This window comes from Rhea pennata, chromosome 1, assembly GCF_028389875.1.
Source record: "Rhea pennata isolate bPtePen1 chromosome 1, bPtePen1.pri, whole genome shotgun sequence".
NCBI lineage: Eukaryota > Metazoa > Chordata > Aves > Rheiformes > Rheidae > Rhea > Rhea pennata.
In genome coordinates, this window is record NC_084663.1 from 115674131 (window position 1) to 115695888 (window position 21758).

General features: G+C 37.0%; 1 protein-coding gene across 6 annotated transcripts in view; it reads left to right on the plus strand.

The window, feature by feature from the left end:
- MAP3K7CL (MAP3K7 C-terminal like) overlaps nucleotides 1–21758 on the plus strand; it is a 46098-nt gene that overhangs the window by 14939 nt on the left and 9401 nt on the right. Inside the window, exons 1-7 of one of the 6 annotated variants that reach the window (XM_062573098.1) lie at nucleotides 417–544; nucleotides 637–716; nucleotides 2820–2965; nucleotides 3170–3230; nucleotides 3485–3593; nucleotides 12299–12360; nucleotides 21607–21722. In XM_062573098.1, the coding sequence (XP_062429082.1) occupies nucleotides 3213–3230; nucleotides 3485–3593; nucleotides 12299–12360; nucleotides 21607–21722 (305 nt within the window). In that variant the 5' untranslated portion in view covers nucleotides 417–544; nucleotides 637–716; nucleotides 2820–2965; nucleotides 3170–3212. Of the gene's footprint in view, nucleotides 1–416; nucleotides 717–2803; nucleotides 2966–3169; nucleotides 3231–3484; nucleotides 3594–12298; nucleotides 12361–21606; nucleotides 21723–21758 lie in introns of those variants that run through there. The other 5 variants (XM_062573090.1, XM_062573112.1, XM_062573106.1 and 2 more) reach the window with 5 other exon arrangements.

The window sequence follows — 21758 nt, forward strand, 5'->3', positions numbered from 1 at the left end:
ACAGCCGACGCATCCTGAAATTTGCTCATTGTCCCTTCAGCATTGTAAGTCTATCATCCGCTATTAGACAAGCCTCCCTTTAACAAAGCCAGCGTGAACCTAGCCTAAAACACCAAGCCCGTCCCTTGTTGTTAACTTTGATAGTCTCTGCTATCATTTGATAGTTTGCTTGTAGCCAGTCCAAGTTGGCAATGTCACCCCAAGCTGATTGGAGCCGCAGACATTTTTGCTGACTGGAGTCATGCTATCTTTGCCAGTTTGCTGGAATAGACACAGACACTGATTGGGTCATGCTGAAAACATTCCTGTCCTATGAAGCAAGTCTGTTTGTATTTTAGGTTTGCCAGGACTAATGAATTAAAAATCTTGGGCTCACCACAGTTTGCTGCTTAATAATGCCTGTGACAGAAGGATTTTTTCCTCCCCGAAGCATGACAACATCATAATTCCTCACCACTGGAAAGGAGAGGAAGGAAAAGCGGAATTGTGGAGAAAAGCGGAAAAGGGTGGTCTTTTGGGACAGCAAAGCCTATGGGAAGTGCAGGTAGCAGCATGTTGCCCTGACAGCTGTCTCAGCTTCTCAGACCTTGTCAGTTTGTTGCTATGCAGCAGGTGCAGCCTTTTCTTTTATTGAAGCTTTAGTCCATAAAGGCAACGACAAGCCAAGGCAGTGGCTGGCCCCGGATTATACAAGTGCAGACACTCCACCAAGTGAGGTAAGGCAACAGGTGTGAAAACTGAACTAAACTGATAGAGCTGTGGCAACACTTAATCTGAATTCTGCTACACAGTTTTCTGAAGAAACAGCAGCCAGTTCTATAGGCAGTGGTCATGAATAAGGGGGCTGCTCATTGAATCTCATTAAATTCCAGGTTGCCCACTCGCACACACCTCTGTCTACAGAGATATTATTCTTCATGCATGGAGAAAGCAGGTGGGAAGTTGGGGGCAGTCAGCCTGCATGCTTCCCGCATCACCTTATTTGCACATAGAACGTTTCCATCCCTTTTTGTTGTGTTTGCTTGCTTCCCAGGAGGAAGAGCTCGAGGATTCCGCAGAAAAATTGAGTGAAGGGATAAATCAGATAGCAGTTGGGTAATTTGGGTACATAGAGATGAGATTTCCTTTTTGTGAATTCTGATGAAATGAAAATGCTCTTTTGTGTTATGATAGAATTCACCATTACTTACTGAATTGGATATTGATTTTTGCCCTCTTATAGCAGATGGTTAAAAGAGGCAATTTAAAGATATCAAAGACCACGTAGTATGTGACTGGGTGGGATAAGACAACAGGTTTACTTCTAGCTGTGTTGTTATGGCAAGTTTAAATCCTCTTGCTGGATGTATTATTTTAATTTCTTAGGCTATGATATGAAATGTGAAGTATCTTCTTACGTGGAAGACCACTGGTGATAGTAAACAGACGTCAGGGGAATGTGTGCCACCAACATAGTCTGCTGTCTTACAGCCTTGCTCATCATCTAATTTTGTTTTGTTTTGTTTTACCTTAAATTGGGAGGAATGGGAGGGAGATATAATAAATCATTTTAGTGTAGTAGTTGTACTGCTCTTTTTAAAAAACAGTGAGATGTCTCATGTTTCTCAAAAAGTGAGTCTTCTGGAAAAAGAGATCAATAACTTTAAGAAGGTGAAAGTTATTTGGTGTAATGCAGTGAACTTCCAAATAGAATATTTCAGTTGACCCCAGAGATCTTTTCCTGAGATCACGAATAGATGCTGTGGTAGTTTAGTTGACCTTTCTTTATCTCTGCCCAATTCGTATTGATCAGTTCTATTTCTCTGTGTCTTGATTATTAGCAATAGGGATTAAAGAACTATCCTGGAGATCCTTCATGTGTCCGTAGAAAGAGACACTCTCAGCTTCTAATCTGGTTTCTTCAAAGCAATGATTTTAGAATATTTATTGGTTTTTTAAAGATTAAGCATTTTAAATAACAAATTATTTGACTAGATTTAATGCTAAGACAGACAAATGCTGAAATTAATGGGCCAAATGCAAGTTCAGTACTCTTCCAGTGATTGTAAAGCAGTGTTACCAGGGAAGAATTTGATTCACTTGTGCCTCACCAAGGAAGATTATAATCCTGTAATATTGTTCTGTCCTACTGATTTTCTGAGATTGCCAAATAATTAAGTGTAAATTTAGAATGGATAGTTGGATTTTCAGCAGAATACAATAACCACTTTGTTGTTCGATTTTCAGCGCAGTACAATAGCCACTTCACCGAAAACCTGCAATATATGGGCTCAGGAATATATTGTCTTTTGTTTTCATTAGCTAAATGCATGTTATCTACTGATGTGTGGTACAGCTTTTAGTAAATTCATTGTATTTTTGTGAAGAACTTGGTTTCTAATTGGTTGAGGAGTTATTACAGTAATTTAAATGCTATATAATTGTCCACATAGTTGGTATGGGTACAATGCATTCTGGATAACATAGTTTTCAGTCTTAAAATAATTTTTTTATGGGCAGATCCTTTGCAAGCCTGAAGTCCCATTGACTTCATGTTCTGCACACATGGAGCTAATCAGAAGATTAACATCTGTGAATTTTAGCCGCCTTGTGCTTGCTATACAAGGAGAATAACTCTGTGCTTAGATGTTTAATAGAGTTCTACCAAAGCTATGTGTTCCAAAGGTTAAATATATATAGTAGAACCATGAGTGCAACTTTTGAGTATTTGGAGATGCTTTAGTTATACTAGTGCAGATAAGTAGTAACTATTTTTTTTGCTGCTCAGTGACTCTGTGGTGCCCTACTCGAAATGAATTAGTAGTTTTCTTAATGGACAGGGTTGCATCTCATTAAAACCACTTTTTGGAGCTGGTGGTCTCAGAAGAAAGCCCAAGGACTGAATAGGAATCCCGATCCGGGAGTCAGACCCATGCAGGCAGACCCCTACATCTGCACAGAGTTCCACTGAAGAATCACCACCAAGGTTTGGAGAGCCAATACCTTTCTGTCCACTATGTGTGTGTGTCTATCATGCACAGCTTGACTGGGGGAGTACGGGTGGAAGGTAGGAGGACGGGTTCCTCCTCATTGACACCATCTGGAGTGGTGTGCACGTTTCCAATCACATGGCAGGCTTGGGGTCATGTTACTCTCAACTCCCCACCCCTTCTTCCTTCTTCACCTTCAGAACCAGGCAGCATTGCCACGAGTCAAGGCTTGCTGAAGGGGCAATGGCGGGGAGCAAGCAGGTGAGGAGAGGGGAAGCTTCCTTTGCCATTGTTCTTTCTAATCTGTAAATAACACAAGAAAGGCAGTCTCTGCAATGAATTTCACTTAAATCCTTTTTAAATGGAAAAATGAAATGGTAGTCCCTTGACTTTGATTCTGAATATTGCTTAGCTAGAATGAGAAAGATAGCTATGAATGCATGAAGAACATTGTAATTCATTTGTTGAATGATGTCACATGCTCTGTAATAAATATATTGTTTATATTATTGCAGCTGGAACAAACAAGTAAAAGCATTGACTCAAGTGCCCACATGATCACCACCGCCAGAGTACCTGCTGATAAGCCAGTACGAATTGCCTTCAGCCTGAATGAGTCCCCAGGTACAGTTTAATTTACAGACTAATCCATAAAGAAATAATTGCTTTTAAATTTTACATGTTCTTACTGGTATTTACAGTAGCAAATGAAGTCCAGTGTTATGGGCGTTTTTTTCCTGAGTGATAGCATGTGATCATTTTTTCTGTCCAGTAATTTGTAATGTTTTCATTAAAAATTTCACTGGTCTTAAATAATTTGACTGACATTTTAGATGTTAACTTTTTTCCAACAGTCTGTGGAACATACTTAAGACTGTAATTAACTATCAAATTTATTTGCATATACAGTGTATCTGTTTTTTTTAAAAAAAGGAAAGATAAGGACACTTCATATTGAAGGTGAGGCTAGAACAGGAAGAGACTTTCCCTTCAACAGGAAGACTGAAAAGTGCCACACGTGCCCAACCTGGTGAAAGCTTTCAGGAAACGGATGCCGCACATGGCACGTTCCCCAACAAAGCAGCAGAAATTCCACTGACGTTTATCCTGTCACTTAGTGCTGACTGAGCATTAACTTCTCCTACATAACCTGTGCAGATATGACCCCCTTTGGATTAGAAAATATTACTAGCTTGTATCTTAAATGTTATTAAGGTCTAGAAAGCTGTTGGCATACAGTAAAAATCAGAATGAAATAAAGTAAATTGGAAGCTAGGAAGCATCCCCCAAAAATACCAGGTGTGCTTTTGGTAAAGGTGAATGCCTGAAGTCAGGGTAGAGATGTGTTTATAGCATGAAATACAAGGATCTCTGAAAACAGTAATTGAGATCCACTGTTGATGAGAACTTTGTGAGATGGCATGCATTGCAGGGTACTATGTTAGGCAATTTCCTGAGCTTTGTGTGAATACAATCTTGGCCTGGATATAATTTTGTCATATTAAAAATATTCTGAAATTCACATTAGATTTCTTAGATAATTATTATGTAATATTCACTTGTGGTCACAAGCCTAAAGTAGAATCTCCTCCTTTGTGCAATAGGACTTAAAATACACATTTTCATACATTATTGCACATAACTTACAGGTCATAAAGATGAGTGATACTGAAAAGCTGGGAGAAGGAATATAAGGAAATACATGTGGTTGTCTGTGAGCCCTTTAGAATAAATTAAAATAATCTAGTAATTACATTTTACTATAGAAACTAATTATGAACCATTCTCAACTCTTAAGCTGTAAAAATGAGATAAATTTGTTACAGGAATTACGGCAAAGATAGGTCTTAGAGATGTGAAAGAAAAGGGAATGGTGTTACAAATTATGGAAAAAGAATGAGTATGTGAGAAACTGAAAACAAGTCAAGGAAAGCTGAAACCATGGGAAAATCAAATAGGGTAGAATGGTTTGTGACAAGAGACGGCAGTAGGAAATGACAAGGTTGAGAATAGCTTGGAAGAAGAAGGACATGAAAGGCAGGAAGCTTAAACTTCCTTAACATTGCATCATATTTTATTTTTACTTTTCTATCCTGTTAATAATTCCAGCCTCTCTCTTAAAGTTTATAGAAAGAGTCTCAGTTACAGAAAGGTAGTACTTTCTGTTACATTTTGTTAAACTTTTCTGTAATTTTCGGTCACTTATACAAGGGTTCCTGCAGTAAGTGATCTAGACTCACTATTTGTGAGTATGGGAAAGACTAAATAGCAACCAGTAAAATAAGCATCATATTTTCCTCCGTATCAGACCCCTTTGGGGCTACAAACAGATGTAAATCAACATACTATTATACCACATCAGCAGAAATCAGCTCTCCTCTTAGTAGTAAGCCTGAACATGGTTATTAGTATTTAATGTATAAAGAAGACAAAGGAAATAAACTTTATCAGGTTTGAAAATTTGCAGAAAACCATATTTATCTGAACCAAGAGAGTATAAATAACTAACACTTTTTTCCAAATATTCCACTTGTTTTTTATTTCCTTTTCTGCTCATTTTAAAAAATTTCTTTGATCTTTCTCTTCCTTGGCAAGCATACTGTTCTCAGTTCAAACAGAAGTTGCCTGTTTTATGTGTGATAGTAAAGCATCAAGTGAAATTTTTTTATACTTGTAGGGTATACAAAAAAGTCCTTAACTAGGGCTAAGTGGAGAGAGAATCTGTCTGATTTAAACTTTTCCTTGAATTTTACTCGTTTAAAAGGCACAGTGACAGGTTTCACCAAGTAAGGCTATATTATCCTTCTGGGAGCTGTACAACTTCTTACTAGGAGGAACTTACAGCATAACTAGATATAAAAGGGGAAATGGAATGTTTCTTCTGGGTGGTGATTATCTCACTGGCTAGGATTGTAACCAAGCACTGGGTGTGAGAAGCATTGAAAGGACAGACTGCACTCAACTCAAGAAAAGAGACTTACTTTCTGGTAACTGACCTACAGGAAGGGATTTGGCTTATCTTGAGCAAACGAGAATAATTTAATTGTGTTATATTATTTATATTATTTGTCAGTCACCATATGATGACTCAAATCCTGGCCAGCCTTGTGCAGTATTTTCAAGGTGAAAACTGGCTAACCAGTTCCTTAAAAGTCTCAGGAACAGCCCTTCAGCTGCTGACAGGGATGCTATATAAGAAGACAATTTTATTGTGTGTCTCTTATTGCTGTATATGTAGATATCTATGTTTGGTTATTTTACTGAAGTTCGCTAAGCTGGCATCAAACATAGGTTTCCCAGCGTGTCTGCACACCGTATTACACCAGTTTGACTTAAGGTACTGTTTTAAGTTAATGAGCGTGAGACATTTTATTTCAGCACACCTTATATGCTCAGAAACTAATGCAAGTTAAATTGAATATGGTGTTCAGAAATTAAAATAAGCATTTCCAAAGAGAAAGTTTGTCATGATTTATCAGCATCAATTTAATTAATCCAAGGAAATTCAGAATGTACTAATTTATATCATTAAATCTTTATTGCACATATTAAGATAGTCTGTAACAGGAACTTTATTTAATTTGGCATAGTGGATTTGCATTGTGTAACTGTTCTATGAAAATTTTATAGGTAAACATCTCTTCACCTTGCTCCCTAAAAATAAAAATCTGAATTTAGCTGAAAAGTTCTGCTAGTGCCATGTGATGATAAATGACTGCTTCTGAAACTATTAGTAATTTCTTCTGTTTGAAATTACTCTACCTCTAATAAACACTCTCCAGAAAAAACGCTGGAACAGACAGTGGAACAACATGGTATTTGCAAGTAGAGCAAATGACTTCTTTTATACTTCTTTGTTATCCTAGTGACCAGGAAGAATTTTTTCTTTTATAGCTGCTAATGCAAAAGTGTCTTTTCAATATTTGCTTCTTCAATCTCTCCTTCGGATCCTTCCTCCATCCTCATTTTGGTTCTAATAACAACAGAGGATTTCCAGCTGACAATGTATTGGTTGAAAACCGGTGGAGATTACTAAAATACATGACTAAAATTTACAAAGCTCATTTCCTAAAACTGCACCCAACATAAAATTAAGTGGCTTGATCTCTGGAAATGGCAAGAACCATTATGGCTTACGATATGTTGTCAGCTGCCAAGGGTAGAAATGCTGTCACTTTGCCTGTCTGTCCAGAGACTGGCACCATAGGTCCTTCTTTGGGGTCTTTTGAGCACTTTTGTTGTATAAACAAGAAATTACTATTTAAAGAGAAAGTGAGAACATCACAGTGCATTCACTTTTTAGTCAGGGTTTATATATGTCTTTGCAGCCCCACATTTTAACTAATCATGAGAGCTGGACCATATTGGAAAAGGAAGTACCCGTTGCTTTATTATGTGGAAGTTCGAGAAGAACTTAAGGAAATTAATCCTCAGAAGGGCAGAGGCTGTGTCTTCCTCACCGGACCTTTTTGGCTTAGGTGAAGGTGTACTGAACGGGAGGGTTCTGCTCTTATCTCTTCTGGTATGGGCTGTTGCTATTTTGGGGATGTCCACAACTCTTACTGAGCAAGCCTTCATAGCCTATTCCTGGGTCAGGCAGTGACCGTTCCCCACTATTTTATGTGTGAGGTAACCGAGAGGCTGCGTAAGGTCATTGCAGGCAGAGCTGTGAATAGAACCCAGGGAGTTTCACACAGCACTGCCAAGTCTCAGTCACTTAGCCACAGAGCCTTCCAGGATGAATTTGATAAGGCTGCGTTTGTCTGTCAGTAACCATTGCTCTAGCTGCGAGCTCTCACTGCACTCCCAGGGCCAGGACTGGACCCCTGATCCAGTGCTGTCCCCCAGCTAGTTGTATTACTTGTAGTAGAGTTTCAGCACTGTGCCTGTGCAAGGGCTGATCCGTTCACAGGATAACAGCCTACTTACATTACCAATTTGATTCTTTCATTTAGGAGGAAGAGATCTGAATGCACTTGCCCACGCATGGAGGAGAAAAAAATAGTACCTGATCATATAGTTAAAGACTGGATCATAAGTCAGTTAAGGAAGCAGAATTGTGATTGGTATTTCCTAAATTTTGAGTGCCTGATTTAGCAACCTTAATGTGCTTTTAACACATTTAATTTTGCATATTCTATTTCTATCTGTCTTTGCATGTAGGATCTTCTCTAACTGTGAAGATCCTAGAGAAAATGTAATTTGTGAGATTATACTACAGTAAATTTAGATGTTGTCCGTAACGTATTTATTCATCACAGTTATATTGCCCATAGTTCAGCTAAATGGAGCAGCCATCTAAGAAGAAACTGGGCTGATACCCTTGACTGTCCCAGACAGACAGCAAAGTGTGAGTGATTTTGCTTGTCTACATCACAGAGGTTTGGGCTACTGGGACCTCCAAAAGGCCCGAACATTATTAAATAAGCAAAGCTTTCCAGAAAGCGTGATTCATTCTTCACTGTGCAACATTAGCATCTATCAGAGGACTGAATGCGTCAGGACATTACTAATAACTAATAAGCCTTTTGTATGAAGATAATCAATATCAATGTAGTATTGATGTAGGGATGGTCAGAGAGCTGCCTTTAAAATAGAAATGTACTTTGTCTTAGCCCTCCTGAATAGAAAACAAAAGGAAGAAATGACTTCCCTGGAGACTCTCTCTCAAATGCTCTCTGTTATAATGATAGTTTTCAGGCAAGAAGCAGAGAGAATGTATGAATCTTTGATGAAACAAACATGAAAGTTAAACTACTCCGTACATATGAAGCAAGCCTTTGGTTGAAAAACAATCAACTGTATGTGCAGGGAGTTCAAGTTGTAATCAGAGTACAAGTCTTTTAAATCTAGACCTCCAAAATTAATGTCAGGATTTATGGGAAAACAGGAAGTGCTACTTGTTTAGAAATCATGCAACATACTGACTTGAACTTCAAAGGATGGTGATGAAATCTCTGAACAATCTGTCTCACATCATGGGTTAGTGCTGTTGGCTTTAATGGGATGGCCAAAACACCCATGTGTTTTTCCTCCTTTTTGTTTTTTGTTTTAACCAGAATCTTGACTCAATTGCAGGTGCAGCAAGTTGCTGTTTCTGATAATTTTTAACAAAATTGATTTTGTTATAAATCCAATTTCAATGATAGGGAAGAGAGACAAAAAAGAATGACTGCAGAGGTAAGGTGCTCTTTGTTTCTGGTGTAGAACCAGTTTAATTATTTTCAGTTTTTGTTAGGCATAGAAAAGCCATTGACTGTTAGAAAGAAGGTCTTTGATTATATCCATGATATCTTATTACTATCTCAGAACTTAAATATGAATAATAAAGTGAGAAAAGCAAATACAGGGAATTTTCTGAATTCTGTTGTCTCATGAAGGAAATGTAGAATAGAAAAGAACAAGTACAGGTAGGTAAGCAGATAATTGGGAGGGTGCTTTGATATTCAGAATAATTTCATTGACATTGCAGATTATTTTCACTGTTTCTGTTTTTCAGAGTCATAGATTTTTAAGGCTAGAAGCCACTGTGATTTAGTCTGACCTCCTGCATAACACTCAGTATTCAAGCCTGTAAGGGGAATAAGGATTCTTTTGGAAGAACATGCAGGAGTTCATAGCTTTCCTCTTGACTTTCTGAAAATATCCTCAAAAGAGTCTTAGGAGGTGAATGATTGCTGTCATTTCCCCTTCTGTGAAACCTAAGCATGTGCTTTATTTTTGCCAAATGATCTTTTTGTCATTGTTGTGTTTGTTACTTTGACAACACTGAAATACAGACTGACCTGAAGAAATAATTTATTTCACTGGAAGCTGTGAGGAAAGTTGTCGTTCATTTTGTGGGAAACAAGCTTGTAGTTAAAGATTTCCATTAATTTTTGTGCACTAAATAGTTAATCTAAAAATTTCAGAGGAGCCTAAGACAATTAGGAACTCAAAAAAATGTCAAGCCATCAAAGTCCCCAACTTATCTGATGTGCAGAACATCAGACGATTTAAATAAGTCTTAAACTAGCATAACTAAAAAAAAACCCCTAGCAGCTGTTCAATAGATGCTAGGGCAGGCCCATTATGAAATGTACTATGGTATGCCATAATGGTTAGGATACCAATATGTTCTATTTTTAGTACCATTGACTCAGTCACTTGAGTTCAGAAAATAAGCAGGGAACATCTGCTTACTGAAAGGATTTCCTCTATAGTACTTTCTTTCTCTATTCCATCCTTTTAAAAGTATTTCCAAACTTAAAAAAAAAAAAAATTACTGGGTTCTTTTTTGAAGGTAATAGAATGTGTTTCCTAATATTCTGATACAGCATTGACATTTTTATTATTAACAACTGATTCAGTGGAAAAAAAAAAAAAAGGCTAACGTTCCTTTGTGAGTTCTTGGGGTTAATATTGTTTAGTTTCTGTTAAGTTAAAATCATCTTACTGCTGCTGAACCAAAGGTTGTACTGCTGGAATTGTCAAAACAAATATCAGCTTAACTGCTGTCTACGACTCAGGTCCAATATCGCTGTCAGAATATTTAACAACTATTCAGCCAAATATTTGTAGAGCAGCTGTACTCCTAGTCCAGCTGAGTCCTATTCTGTCCTTCCTTTTAGCCCTGCCATATGATTCATCTTTCTTCTTTTAGAGTATTAGTCTATTTTTAAATATTGTACAAGAAAGCAACAGCAACTTAAAGATGAACGCTTTCATAGCAGTGTGATACAACTCTATATAATTACAGTGATTTAAGTATATTTTCCAGAAGGGAAGTGTTTGGGACAGGGTGTACAAAATTAAGGTATATAAGAGGTGGAGGTAGTGTATTTTGTTAATAATAACAAGAATCCTCTTCTATAACATACAGTACTTCACTTTGGTTTCTGTAGAAGTTCATTGTTTTGCTTTTGCCTCAGTATCACTGCAGCTTTTTCTTCTCTAGGCATCTCTTCCTAAAAATTTTTGTTTGCATAGGTTTTCTCAACAGCACACAAACTGAGACTAAAGATAGCTTGTTTTTGTGGTGCCCAATTCTAGCTGTGGTAGCTGAAATAATGTTCAAACTGTACATTAGCTGGTATGTTTGTTCTTGATAGTACAAGATGGCTTATTTTACTTTTTCCCTCTAATATAATTTGCTGTGATCACTGATGGCAGGATAAAGAGATAAAATACATTTGAGGCATAATTTAGATCCTCATTAAGATTATACAGAATACTGCTTTGATACATGGTTCTTTTAATCTTTTGAGGACTTTATTGTAGTGTAGAAGTCTGCCAACGCAGAGCAGTTTGCCAGATCTGACCTATGTTAGCAATTTTCTCCTGTGAGAGACATTCTTGTTTACTTTTGACACATTACAAATAATTGACTCTGTAAGCTAGCTAATAATAACCTTCTCTTTACCTCCCATAACCTGTAGTAAGATACATAAACAGTCATCACAATCCAATGCAAAACTGATAGTGCGAAAGTCACCGAGTAAGAAATATTGCAGTGGCCTGTTGTGACACTACCAAGTATGATTCATATTTCTGATCTCAGTCCAGCTACTAGTGGGCAGGTGTCCACATCAGAACACTGACGTAACTGGCACACTTTGTCCCACCTTGCTGGAAGCCTATATTAAAAATAAATAAATAAATGAAAACATGATTTGACTGATCGTCATGAATGAACTCACCTTATCACATAAGGAGAGTTACCTACAGGTCATAGCAAAGATATTTCTTTGCAGTATGAAGTTGTTTGTGGTGCTTTCCCATTCTAATCATGTCTATGTAGATAGGATTCTAGTTCCAGGTTTGCCAGTCTGGTTTGTACATTCTTGTGATTGCCTTTGGAGTGTGAGAGAAAGCATTTCTGTTATTGCTGTTTTAAGCCTGCTAAGCCATTGTACTGTGATGGAGAAGGTATCTTTCCCTTTCATTGAAGTCATGACCTCTTGAACAGTAAGGATGCTGTCTGTGGAAGATTTTTGAGTTCTTTGCATTGTATGAACAGCTCAAGAAGAAAGATTGTTTGAATTTACTTTTTTTTCCCCACATTATCACACGTTCTATTGCTGTAGCTAGTTTTGTTTTGCTTCCTAATCACTGCAGTACCAATTCAGGTTTATGTCTTTCCAACACTTTAACTTTTTCTTATTTCCAACTCACTAGTATTTTCAAGGAGTTTGTTAGAGTATCCTATGTGTGAAAAGGTAAGCATATACAAAAGTGTTTGAAAGATCTTGATATTACGGTGGATGTATGCAATGTATGACTACATCAACAGATCATTTGAAATACCTTTTCAGTAGATACTGGCTTTCAACTTAATGTTTACTTTTTAGATGATGCTTCTCCTGAAGACTCCTTCCCTTTGACTTTTCCAGAGCTAGATCAGCAGCTGCAGGTAAACTTATTTTATTTAGTTAGTTAGTTTTAACTACCATTCAACTTAGTGTTGACTAGGTTTATTATATTAGAAAAATGTGGATGTTACGCTAAGATGGGATTTTCAGTGTTGCTTCTTTAAACTGTTAATGTTTCTTGAGACTTTATGTCTCCATAAAAGGAAACATTTTCCGTTCAAGAGCTGCAGAAAAATTATTTGACATTTTTAATCCAATTGCAGAGAAATATGGCTATTTTTGTAGTCTCACATACATTTTTATTTTTTACAATTTCTGTGCAAAACCTAACTGGGAACATTGCCCTACAATGAACAGTTCCTGTGATTTTGGCGGGAGAAGGTATGAGCCAGGTATTACATTCTAAAACTCACAAGCTGTGTGAAGATTGATGTTACGACTTTTCTCTGAAGCAGTCCAAGAAAATGCAGAGGTATATCTTGCAGTGCCATCTTATCTCTAATCTTGCTTAACTAGGGCCAGTGTCCAGAATAGATCATAGCATCCTCAAAGTTAGTTTAGTTTATGCTGCATGTCCAGCAACCCTTATGGTTGCTCTAGCAGATGTCTGCAGACAGTGCAGGGCAAAAGAGGTGAATGCTTTTGTGACCAGGCCAATTTGTGATGCTGGAGAAGCAAGACAGAGCCCTGATACATTGCTCAGTGAGACGTCAGTCCACGGAAACTCCATGGTTCAGTGGGCATGGTGCCAGTTCTGTATCTAGGGATTATTTCCCTTTCCTCTCTGGCGGTTCTGGAGTGTTTGTTAGCCATTGCAAGGTACTTCAGATCATCTGTGTCCCAGGAGCATTTAGACTTCCTCTGATATTTCAATACACAGGCAGTTGTTTCCTGAGTGTAAACTGAGAAAGGCATTAGCAGACCATGTTGTCCAATGATGTCACCCTTCCTGTCCCCATCAACTAGTGAGACAATACGGGAGGGCTGCTGATCTAAAGGACTTTATTTTCTCTCCTGCTGCTCTCATCAAAAGGATGACTGGAGAAAGAATTGAGGAAGACAGAGACTCTTCTTGCTCTCTCTCTCAAATCCTGAGAATAGGGACAGGTTCCTTCACTGGGCATAACTAGGAAAGATTAAAGGGATGAACAGCAAATTAAGATCCGTGCTGATGGGAACGGGGTAGTATGTTTGCCTCTTCATTCTGCTGACCTTCCAGTGCAGCAAAGGACAATTGGTATTTTCTCCCTCAGCAGAAATAAATTTGAGGAAAGCAATACTGTTTTGTGGCTGAAGTGCTGAACTGAAATTCAAGAACCTGCATTTTTTTTCTCACTCTGTCAGTGACAGATTGTGTGATCTTAGAGAAGTTGCTTCATTTCTGTTTGTCTGTGCAATGAGGTTAACAATTTTTACCTTCTTTGTTAAAGAATATTGAGGTATGTGGGTGATGAGGGCTCTAAAAGAGCAAAGTATGATTATCATTACTACTATATTGGTACATAGAAACAAAATTTCCAGTGCTAGCTGTAGGTACTGTACAGGCAAAATGATATATTTTTTTAAGACATTTACAGTCCATTTCTGGAATATATAATATACTCTCTAAATGAATATTTTCATGATATATTGAAATTATTGCCCTGGAAGCATTCAAGTCTGTTGGATAAATAATAGCCCTTCAGTAAAAGTTTTCTAAGTGCACACAGAGCTATTCCACTATGTACACTCTTTCGTTCTGTTAAGTACCTAACATTTTTTCAAGAGAAGTCTCAGTCTTTCCTTTACCCTCATGATCTCAAGATAGCAATAAATTCAAAGAAACAATCAAAGATTTTGATTCATATAATGTTCTTTTTATTATATTTCAGAAACTTTTGTGGTAATGAGTTCAAAGGATAACTTAAGGATGTGGCTGACTCAGCCTCTCTAAAGGCAGTGTTGATGCTTCACCCTTTAGCTTTTCAAGCTTATATGTTCATTTATATTTAGATGTGTTCAATCTGAGGTAGTTATGTCAACATAAGGTTCTGAGTTGATGCTGTGGTAACAGGGCTTTGAACTGCAACAAAGTTATAATTTACCTAGTTGCATTTTCTTATTAATTAAGTTACTCTTTTTAATTGCTGTGATCCAAATGGTAATGATGTGTCAGCTCTGTATAGCATGTGGTTGCAGTTTAGGTTAACGTAACCAACAAGGTTTGAAAAGAACTAGCTCCCATATTACAGTAGGAATTTAACTGTAACAACATGGACTTCAGCAGGACCTGCGTAAGTATTGAATGGTGGAGTCCCTTGTCATTCCATCCATGCTTTTCTCTGTCCTAAAGTTAGCTAGTATAAAGCAGCACACATGAGGTTTCATGTAAATGTACCCTTTAATCAGCTGTGGCACAGCAGTTTGAAATGCTTGAATTTGTAAGAATGCTGGTACATAGTTTCATAATAAAAATATCACAGCTAGACCCACAAAATTTTCATCACCATGCCATAAATACAATGAAAGGCATTAGTATTTTATTTAAAGAAACAAACTATAAATGCCTGGTAGGGGGCTATATAATAATATGCACTTAGAAGAAGTAGTAACTTGCCAGCTTTCAAAGTGAAGAAGATTTTGAAACTTATAAGAATGAAGAGCTCAAATTAGCTGATCTTTGGGTTGGACTTTGAAAGATATGCAAGTTCACTGAGTGACTTGGAAAATCAGAGCCTTAGAATTTTATGCATGCAGGCAGCAGACCACAGCCTGAGTCTCAAGCAATTTGCACCTCTGTTTTGGGCTTCAAGCCCTTATCCTTCTATGTTAGGCCCTGGCAGACAACTTGGCTGTTTGAGCAGAATTACCTAGTGTTCCCACTTTCCTACCACGATCCTACCATACTTACTCCCTGCGCACTGGTATCCAATGGCAGGGCAAAGTTCACAGCAGCCTTCCTCCGTCAGGGTAGGGAAACCTGCTCTCGAAGCACTGATGCCAACTTTACAGAGTTAGAGGTAGAATTGGCTAGAGAATTTATGGAAGACTAATTGCAAATACTTAATGCTCTATAAACACTCTTGCTAGAAAACAATCCCAACAGCTGAAAGTTAGAGCTTCTTTCTGAAGGATAAAAATGATCAGTTGAGCATTCTGATCTACTACGTGGATTCAGACTGAAAATGTTATCTTCTCAAATTACTTTTTGGAATGCTACATTTTCCAATATTTTTATGGGAAAATGTTCCAATGAGTAACTTGTCAGAAAATAACATCTCTAATGTAACTCAAAAGTTTTATTATTATTATTATTATTTAACAATAAACACTATGTAGGGTCACCTCAGAAAGAAGGCATATATATGAGAATGGAGGAGCTTAAACTTCATACAGGAAGTATGTCTCTGGTCTCTTCTGCAGGTTTATTGACAAAAATCGTGCAGTTCCTGAGATGCCCAAGTAAAACTAAGCTCATATTAATAGTTTTTTCTTTTGATTTCTTTTGTTTGCTGTCCTGGAGCTTTTTATTTTCCTACTGAAGAGCAACACTATAATAAGGATAAAGCACTTGCTTTTTTGAATTTCAATGTCTTTTTTTTTTCTTCCTTTGTGTAAGCAATGAAGTCAGTAGTGCGGGGAAGATAGGCTTACTATGTTTGTCAGTTTATTATTGGGAAAAGTTAACCTTTGGCCCGTGTAAAAGTTGGACTTGGCCGTGGAAGGTACCTCTTTGATTAGCTGTTTATTGAGTGGTGGCCTCTCTGACAGACATTCTACTAGTGGTTATTTGCTATATTTAGACACTAAATCAGCATCTAAGGCCTTGTTGTTTAGGTCACTGAATATAGATGAAGGTATCAAGGAATGCTCCTGTTTCAGCATTTCCTGTGATTTGCTCAGTTCCTTTCTCTCTTCTCTGTGAAACTCTTTATTCCAGCCTAAAGTTTCATCCTCAATAGGGAAGAACAGAACTCATGTACAGACACATGTGGAATCTGTAACTCTGTACCATCCCATTTCATGAAATCATGAGCTTGATAGAGGCATTTATGTCATATTTGGTACTATAAATCTTCTGAAATCAGTGGAGTTAGATGACCATAAAATTGCTGCAAGAGAGAAGATGCTCCTGCCATTTATCATACCAGTTTATTAAGTCAAGGGAAAGTTCTTCATGGCTTAGTTGGAAATGTCTATACAAAAAAAGAATGAAAATATTTTATGTTATGAAAGGGACAGTTTGTTATATGTGACACATTTAGCAGAAACTGTTTACTCTAAAACTTGAGTAATGGAAATCTCACTTCTACTGACTGGTAAGACTAGACATTTTTGAATATGTATTAAATTACAAGAGAATTTCCAGAGTATCTTGGTAGTCTAGAATTAGATTTCATGGCCCATGAACTTGATAAGCCTCCTTTAATATTGCTATGATAACTATAATCTTATTTTAGGTTGTGTAAATCATGCATATTGACAGATTCAGAGCATCATACTAAGATTGGAAAAGAATGGAAGATCTCTCAGAAAAGAGATCTAAACTGCCAATTCCTTCCATCCAGCTGACTTGAAATGTTTCGAGGGAAGAGAATTGCTTATTTTCGTAATAAGCTTCTAAACTAGAGATCTCCTATAACTGATACCTGTTATTGGCTGAAGAGTTGCAGTCGCACAACAGAACCTAGTTACAATATATAGCTATCAGTTTTACTTGGTATAATTTGGTTGTTTCCATCCTGGAAGAGTACACAAGGCCATATAATAAACATGGGCTTTGTGCAAAACATTGCCAGTGGATTTTCTGGTTCTCCAAAATGATTTAGCTGGGAATAACAAAATCTACAGAAAGTGAGACATCACTCCTTAATTAGACCAGTGCTAAGATTCAGTACCTTCTAGATAAGTCCACTTGCTCAGCTGCCAAAAATGCATGACATGGTATTTTTCTTTAAACTTTAATCTTTTCAGAAGCAAACTGATTTTTTTTTTCGAAAGAGCCCAGAATCAAAAAGTAAATGCAAATAACCCAAAGTACATTTAAAAAATGTTTTAGGTTTTTGAACACTCAGGTAATACTATCAACTACACAGAACTTATCAGTTAGCTGTGGACTCTTGTGGAGTCCACAGAATACTGATACTCATAGGAGAAGACGAAAAAGGGCAAGACACACTTTGTCATGTAAGTAAAATGAAAAAAAAAGATGGAAAACAACTTTCTTTTAGTGTTCCCCAGTAAAGATTTTAATTAGAACAGCTCCTTCAACTTCTCTGAAAAAACAGGCCAGCCTACTCTTCTATTTCCACATTTTTTTTATGATTCCAAATAAAAATGTAAACAAATAGTGCATATGTCTTATACAGGTGTATGTGCACTTTTGCAGTCATAGAACAGCCTGTAACAGGGGTCTCTTAGTGTCTGCTTGCTAGACTCTGTAAAAGGTTTGTCAAAGTGAGTTATTCAATAAACTACAGAGAAATTTTCCTTTGCTGAAAATTAGGAATAACAGGACAGTATCAGTAAAAACTGTAGCTTTTGTAATAGCTTTGTGAACAAAACTAGAGATGCTGCACACACCGTGTTTTGCCAGTGCAGGAAAATGAGGGTGGATGACACTGAAGCCTGAAATAAGCAGGATTAAAAGTCACAACTGTTGCCATTAAATATAACTTTCTTTGGCAGGGGCTTTTTTGCTTATGTAGCAGGTATGCTTTTATATATATTAATTTCTGGATGGGCAAGATATGTCATGAAGTAACAAGCTGGGGCTGAACTGAGGAGAAATTAAAGCATGGTTGTTCGATTCTGACTGAAAAAAACCCATACTGCAAATTGACATTTATTAATAATTGGTCGCCTGTGTAAACACCCACCAAAATAAAGGCTTCATAGATGAAAAATACTTGTCCCAGGAATTCCATTTCTTTTTCTCTGTCAGAGGTGAGTTGCTGAAGGTATGCCATCAGCGTACCATCTGTAATACTGCATATGGCCTGATCACAGGCATTCAAGAAAGGTGTTGAAGCTGGAATAGGGGCCAGGACAAGACAGCTAGAATAGGGAGAATGGAAACATCACCTAGGAGGGATTAGAGGAATGTAGCTTGGTTGACCTACCAAGATGTAGGTCTGAGAATTATGTAATGCATCACAGAGGTAAAATAGACAGGATAGAGAAGAGCCGTTTAAAGGAAGGACAGTGCTGGCACAGGAAAAACATATATGAACTTGTCCTCAGTAAAATTAAACTGGAAATTAGAAAAATGTTTCTAATCCTTGGTAAGGCTCTGGGGCAGGGGACTTAAATTGTTCTAAGGTAGGACTCAAGCCCATGAATCCCAGCATTTGCCTGTGTTAGCAAGGGACAAGACTCAGTGGTTTTGTAGGTTCCTCCTAACTCCATTTAGATGAGTAATTGTTACCATTCTGTTATTGTTCTCTCTTCTGTGGAAGTAATACTGTAAATGTCTGCTGACTAGTTTGGGTTACTGCTTTGGAACAAGTAAGTTTTGCCTCTGTTTCTGCATTTGTTTTTTTCAGGAGTTTGTCCTGCATCTTCTGAAAATGCTTCTGTTGATGGGGACAGATTTTATCATTAATTCTTTGTACTCTTGTTTATGTTAAAAAAAGTAGGCTGGAAGACATGGCTAAAGTAATTTGTCTGTGCTTGTGTGTTAGTTTACATTTTCTGGTTGAAAATCAAAAATCTGGTTGAAAGTCAGAAAAGAACTGACTAGACTCTTTTATCTCACATTTTTCTTGGTGTTGTAGTAGAGCAATCTGTTAAATAAGGAATGCATAAGCTTGTGTTTCATGTACTAGTGGGTAAATATTACTCATGTTAACTGTAGGCACTATCTGCAAAAACCTCTGATAGAAATTTCAAGTTTTCAAGAAAGCAAATCAAAATGCTCCGTCATCCGGATCCAAAAAATGATAATCAAATTTACATTTTAAAGTTGAAATGTCATTCCACCTTAACTTTTACATGGCAAATAGGTAGCTTCTCCACAGTGATAAAAAAGTTCTCAATTTAGCACGTGATAGCATCACTCAAGATTGAAGCAAAATTGTATAAAGAGAATATTAGTAAATGACTATTTCTTGTTGTCAGTTCATTTTGAGTGAAAAACATAAAATATCAATTAAAAAATGACACTGAAGAGGAAACAATGAGAGGAAGGGGTCTGAAAGTTAGCAACTGGTTCGAAGTGGGAATTAGATACTAAGTCTCAGCATAACTAGATAATTTTTAGCTCTCTAAATATAACTTTTGAGTGGGAAGCTGGAATATAGAAACTGAATGCTGCTTTAGTTTTTAAACTGGTTTAAACCAGCTAGATTTGTAGAAAACAAGTTGGAAGCAAATGCAATTTTTTTCTCCTCCGAAGGATCACTGTTTAGGGACTTTCCCCCTGGGTACTGTTCAAAATTGTTTTATTGTGATGCATTTGTTGTTTGCTGATCTCTGGTAGATACCAGAGCTACTTTGGCTCACCCTTGCATTCTTGGATTAGAGCACTGAGACTTCTATATTCTGACCTGTTAAATTTATGCTTATTATTTGAGTGACTGTATGGATCATGCTATTGCTCATCCCCATTGAAATGCAATTAATGTCCCCTTCCTATGAACCAGCTTCTTAAAGTAATGGACAGCTCTTTCCCTGAGGTCCTGTCTTCTCCTGAGCTCAGAACTGTGCCGTGAAGCAATTCTGACATAGCATTTTTACATTCAAAACTTGGAAAATGAGTATCTGTTTCAAAATTTCAATGAGGACTATGTACCATATACAAGTACTTGCAAAGGTCCATATAGTAATTAATTACATCTATGCGTTGAGGTATATCTGAAGAAAACTTACCCTGCCTGTTGGATTAATCTTTGTCTCTGAATATGTTTAGTGAAATTTAAACTCGTAGTTCAGCTGAAACAGAGGATTGAAAGTTCATAAACAGGAAATATCCAAGAACTTGTGCTTTTGGACTTTTTTTTTCTTTTGTCATTGGACGATTTTACTACAAATAAGAGTCAAAAGCAAGACAACAAGAAGTAAAAAAAAGTCTACTTTTATTATGAAGGGCAATTGGATGTTCTTTAACTGGGCAGTAAAGGAACTATTTTAAGTGCTTCCTTTTGCTTCAAACAGGTGGCTCAAGCATGCTATTTGGAGTTCATTTACAGTCAATTGATTCATGGCTAATAACTTAAAAATACTGCACTTCCTGAAAGTGTTCTGGCAAAAATGTGACAGTCAAGTTTGAAGTCTGAACTAAGTCGCATTCTTTTTTTAAGGAACAAAAAAGCACTGACAATTAACCACACTGTGTTCTCTAGATTTTAGCTGTAATTCATATGAGGAGTCCCAAGATAGACTGGTTTCTTTGACATATTTATTATTTCTAGTGTGCATTAAAAAAAAAACCCTCCTTTCTGCCCTAATTCAAGTTAGGGTGCTTTTGCCTTCAAACTCTCTCTCTTATCTGGATATTATTTTTAATTGCTGTCGTTATCCTACTTTTAACTCTCCTGGAAATTCAAAACACTATACAAATATAGTATTTAACTCATATCATTTCTTTTAACTGAGTATTTCAGATTGAGACATTCCTGGGATAGAACATGCCATGAAATCTTGGTTTCACTGGAGTCAGCAGTATAACTCCTGTTAAGTCCAGCAGGATCAGCATCCCATCCCCAGTCTTCCAATTCATGCCTGGTCCCATTTGGTAGTAAGCTGGGAAAAGCATTATGCCTATGAAAAAGAATAATCAATAGCTTTCCATAGCTATTGATTTCCATATTGATTATTTCCAGAGTTTTTCCTTCTCATCCTGCGGAATTAGAGAATAAGAGCTTGTTTGCATTCAAATTTACCATTCTGCTCAGTGTTGTAGTTTCTACAATGAAAACATGCTCTTGCATTTTATGTTACAGTGTAGCTATAGTCATGACCAATGCACCAACTTTATCATTTTGTAGCAGAAAAAGAAGGAGGTAAGGGAAAAATCTTTTTTTGAACAATCTTGCAGGGATACTTTAAAAAGTCAACATGAAAAGTTATGAAAATCCTAATAGCGTTTGAAGGTCTATGGACATTCTTATAGAGGAAAGTGTTTTTTTCCTTCTGTGAAAGGCCATCACTAGGACTATTAGGCTAGATCCTGCAGTGAGGGTTAAAGGGAATTTTTTCTAAGTAATTGTCACAGAATTGAAGATAAAGACTGTATCTTTCAAATATGCATTTATTCTAATATTTCATTCAAAAGCAGTATATAATTTTTTCTTCTTCTATTCATAAAGCCTCTGCCGCCTTGTCATGACTCTAAGGAATCTATGCAAGTCTACAAACAGCACTGCAAAATAGCAGAAGAGTACCATGAGGTCAAGAAAGAAATTGCTCTGTTGGAAGAAAGAAAGTGAGTAACTTTACCAAACTATTTACTGTTGCATAT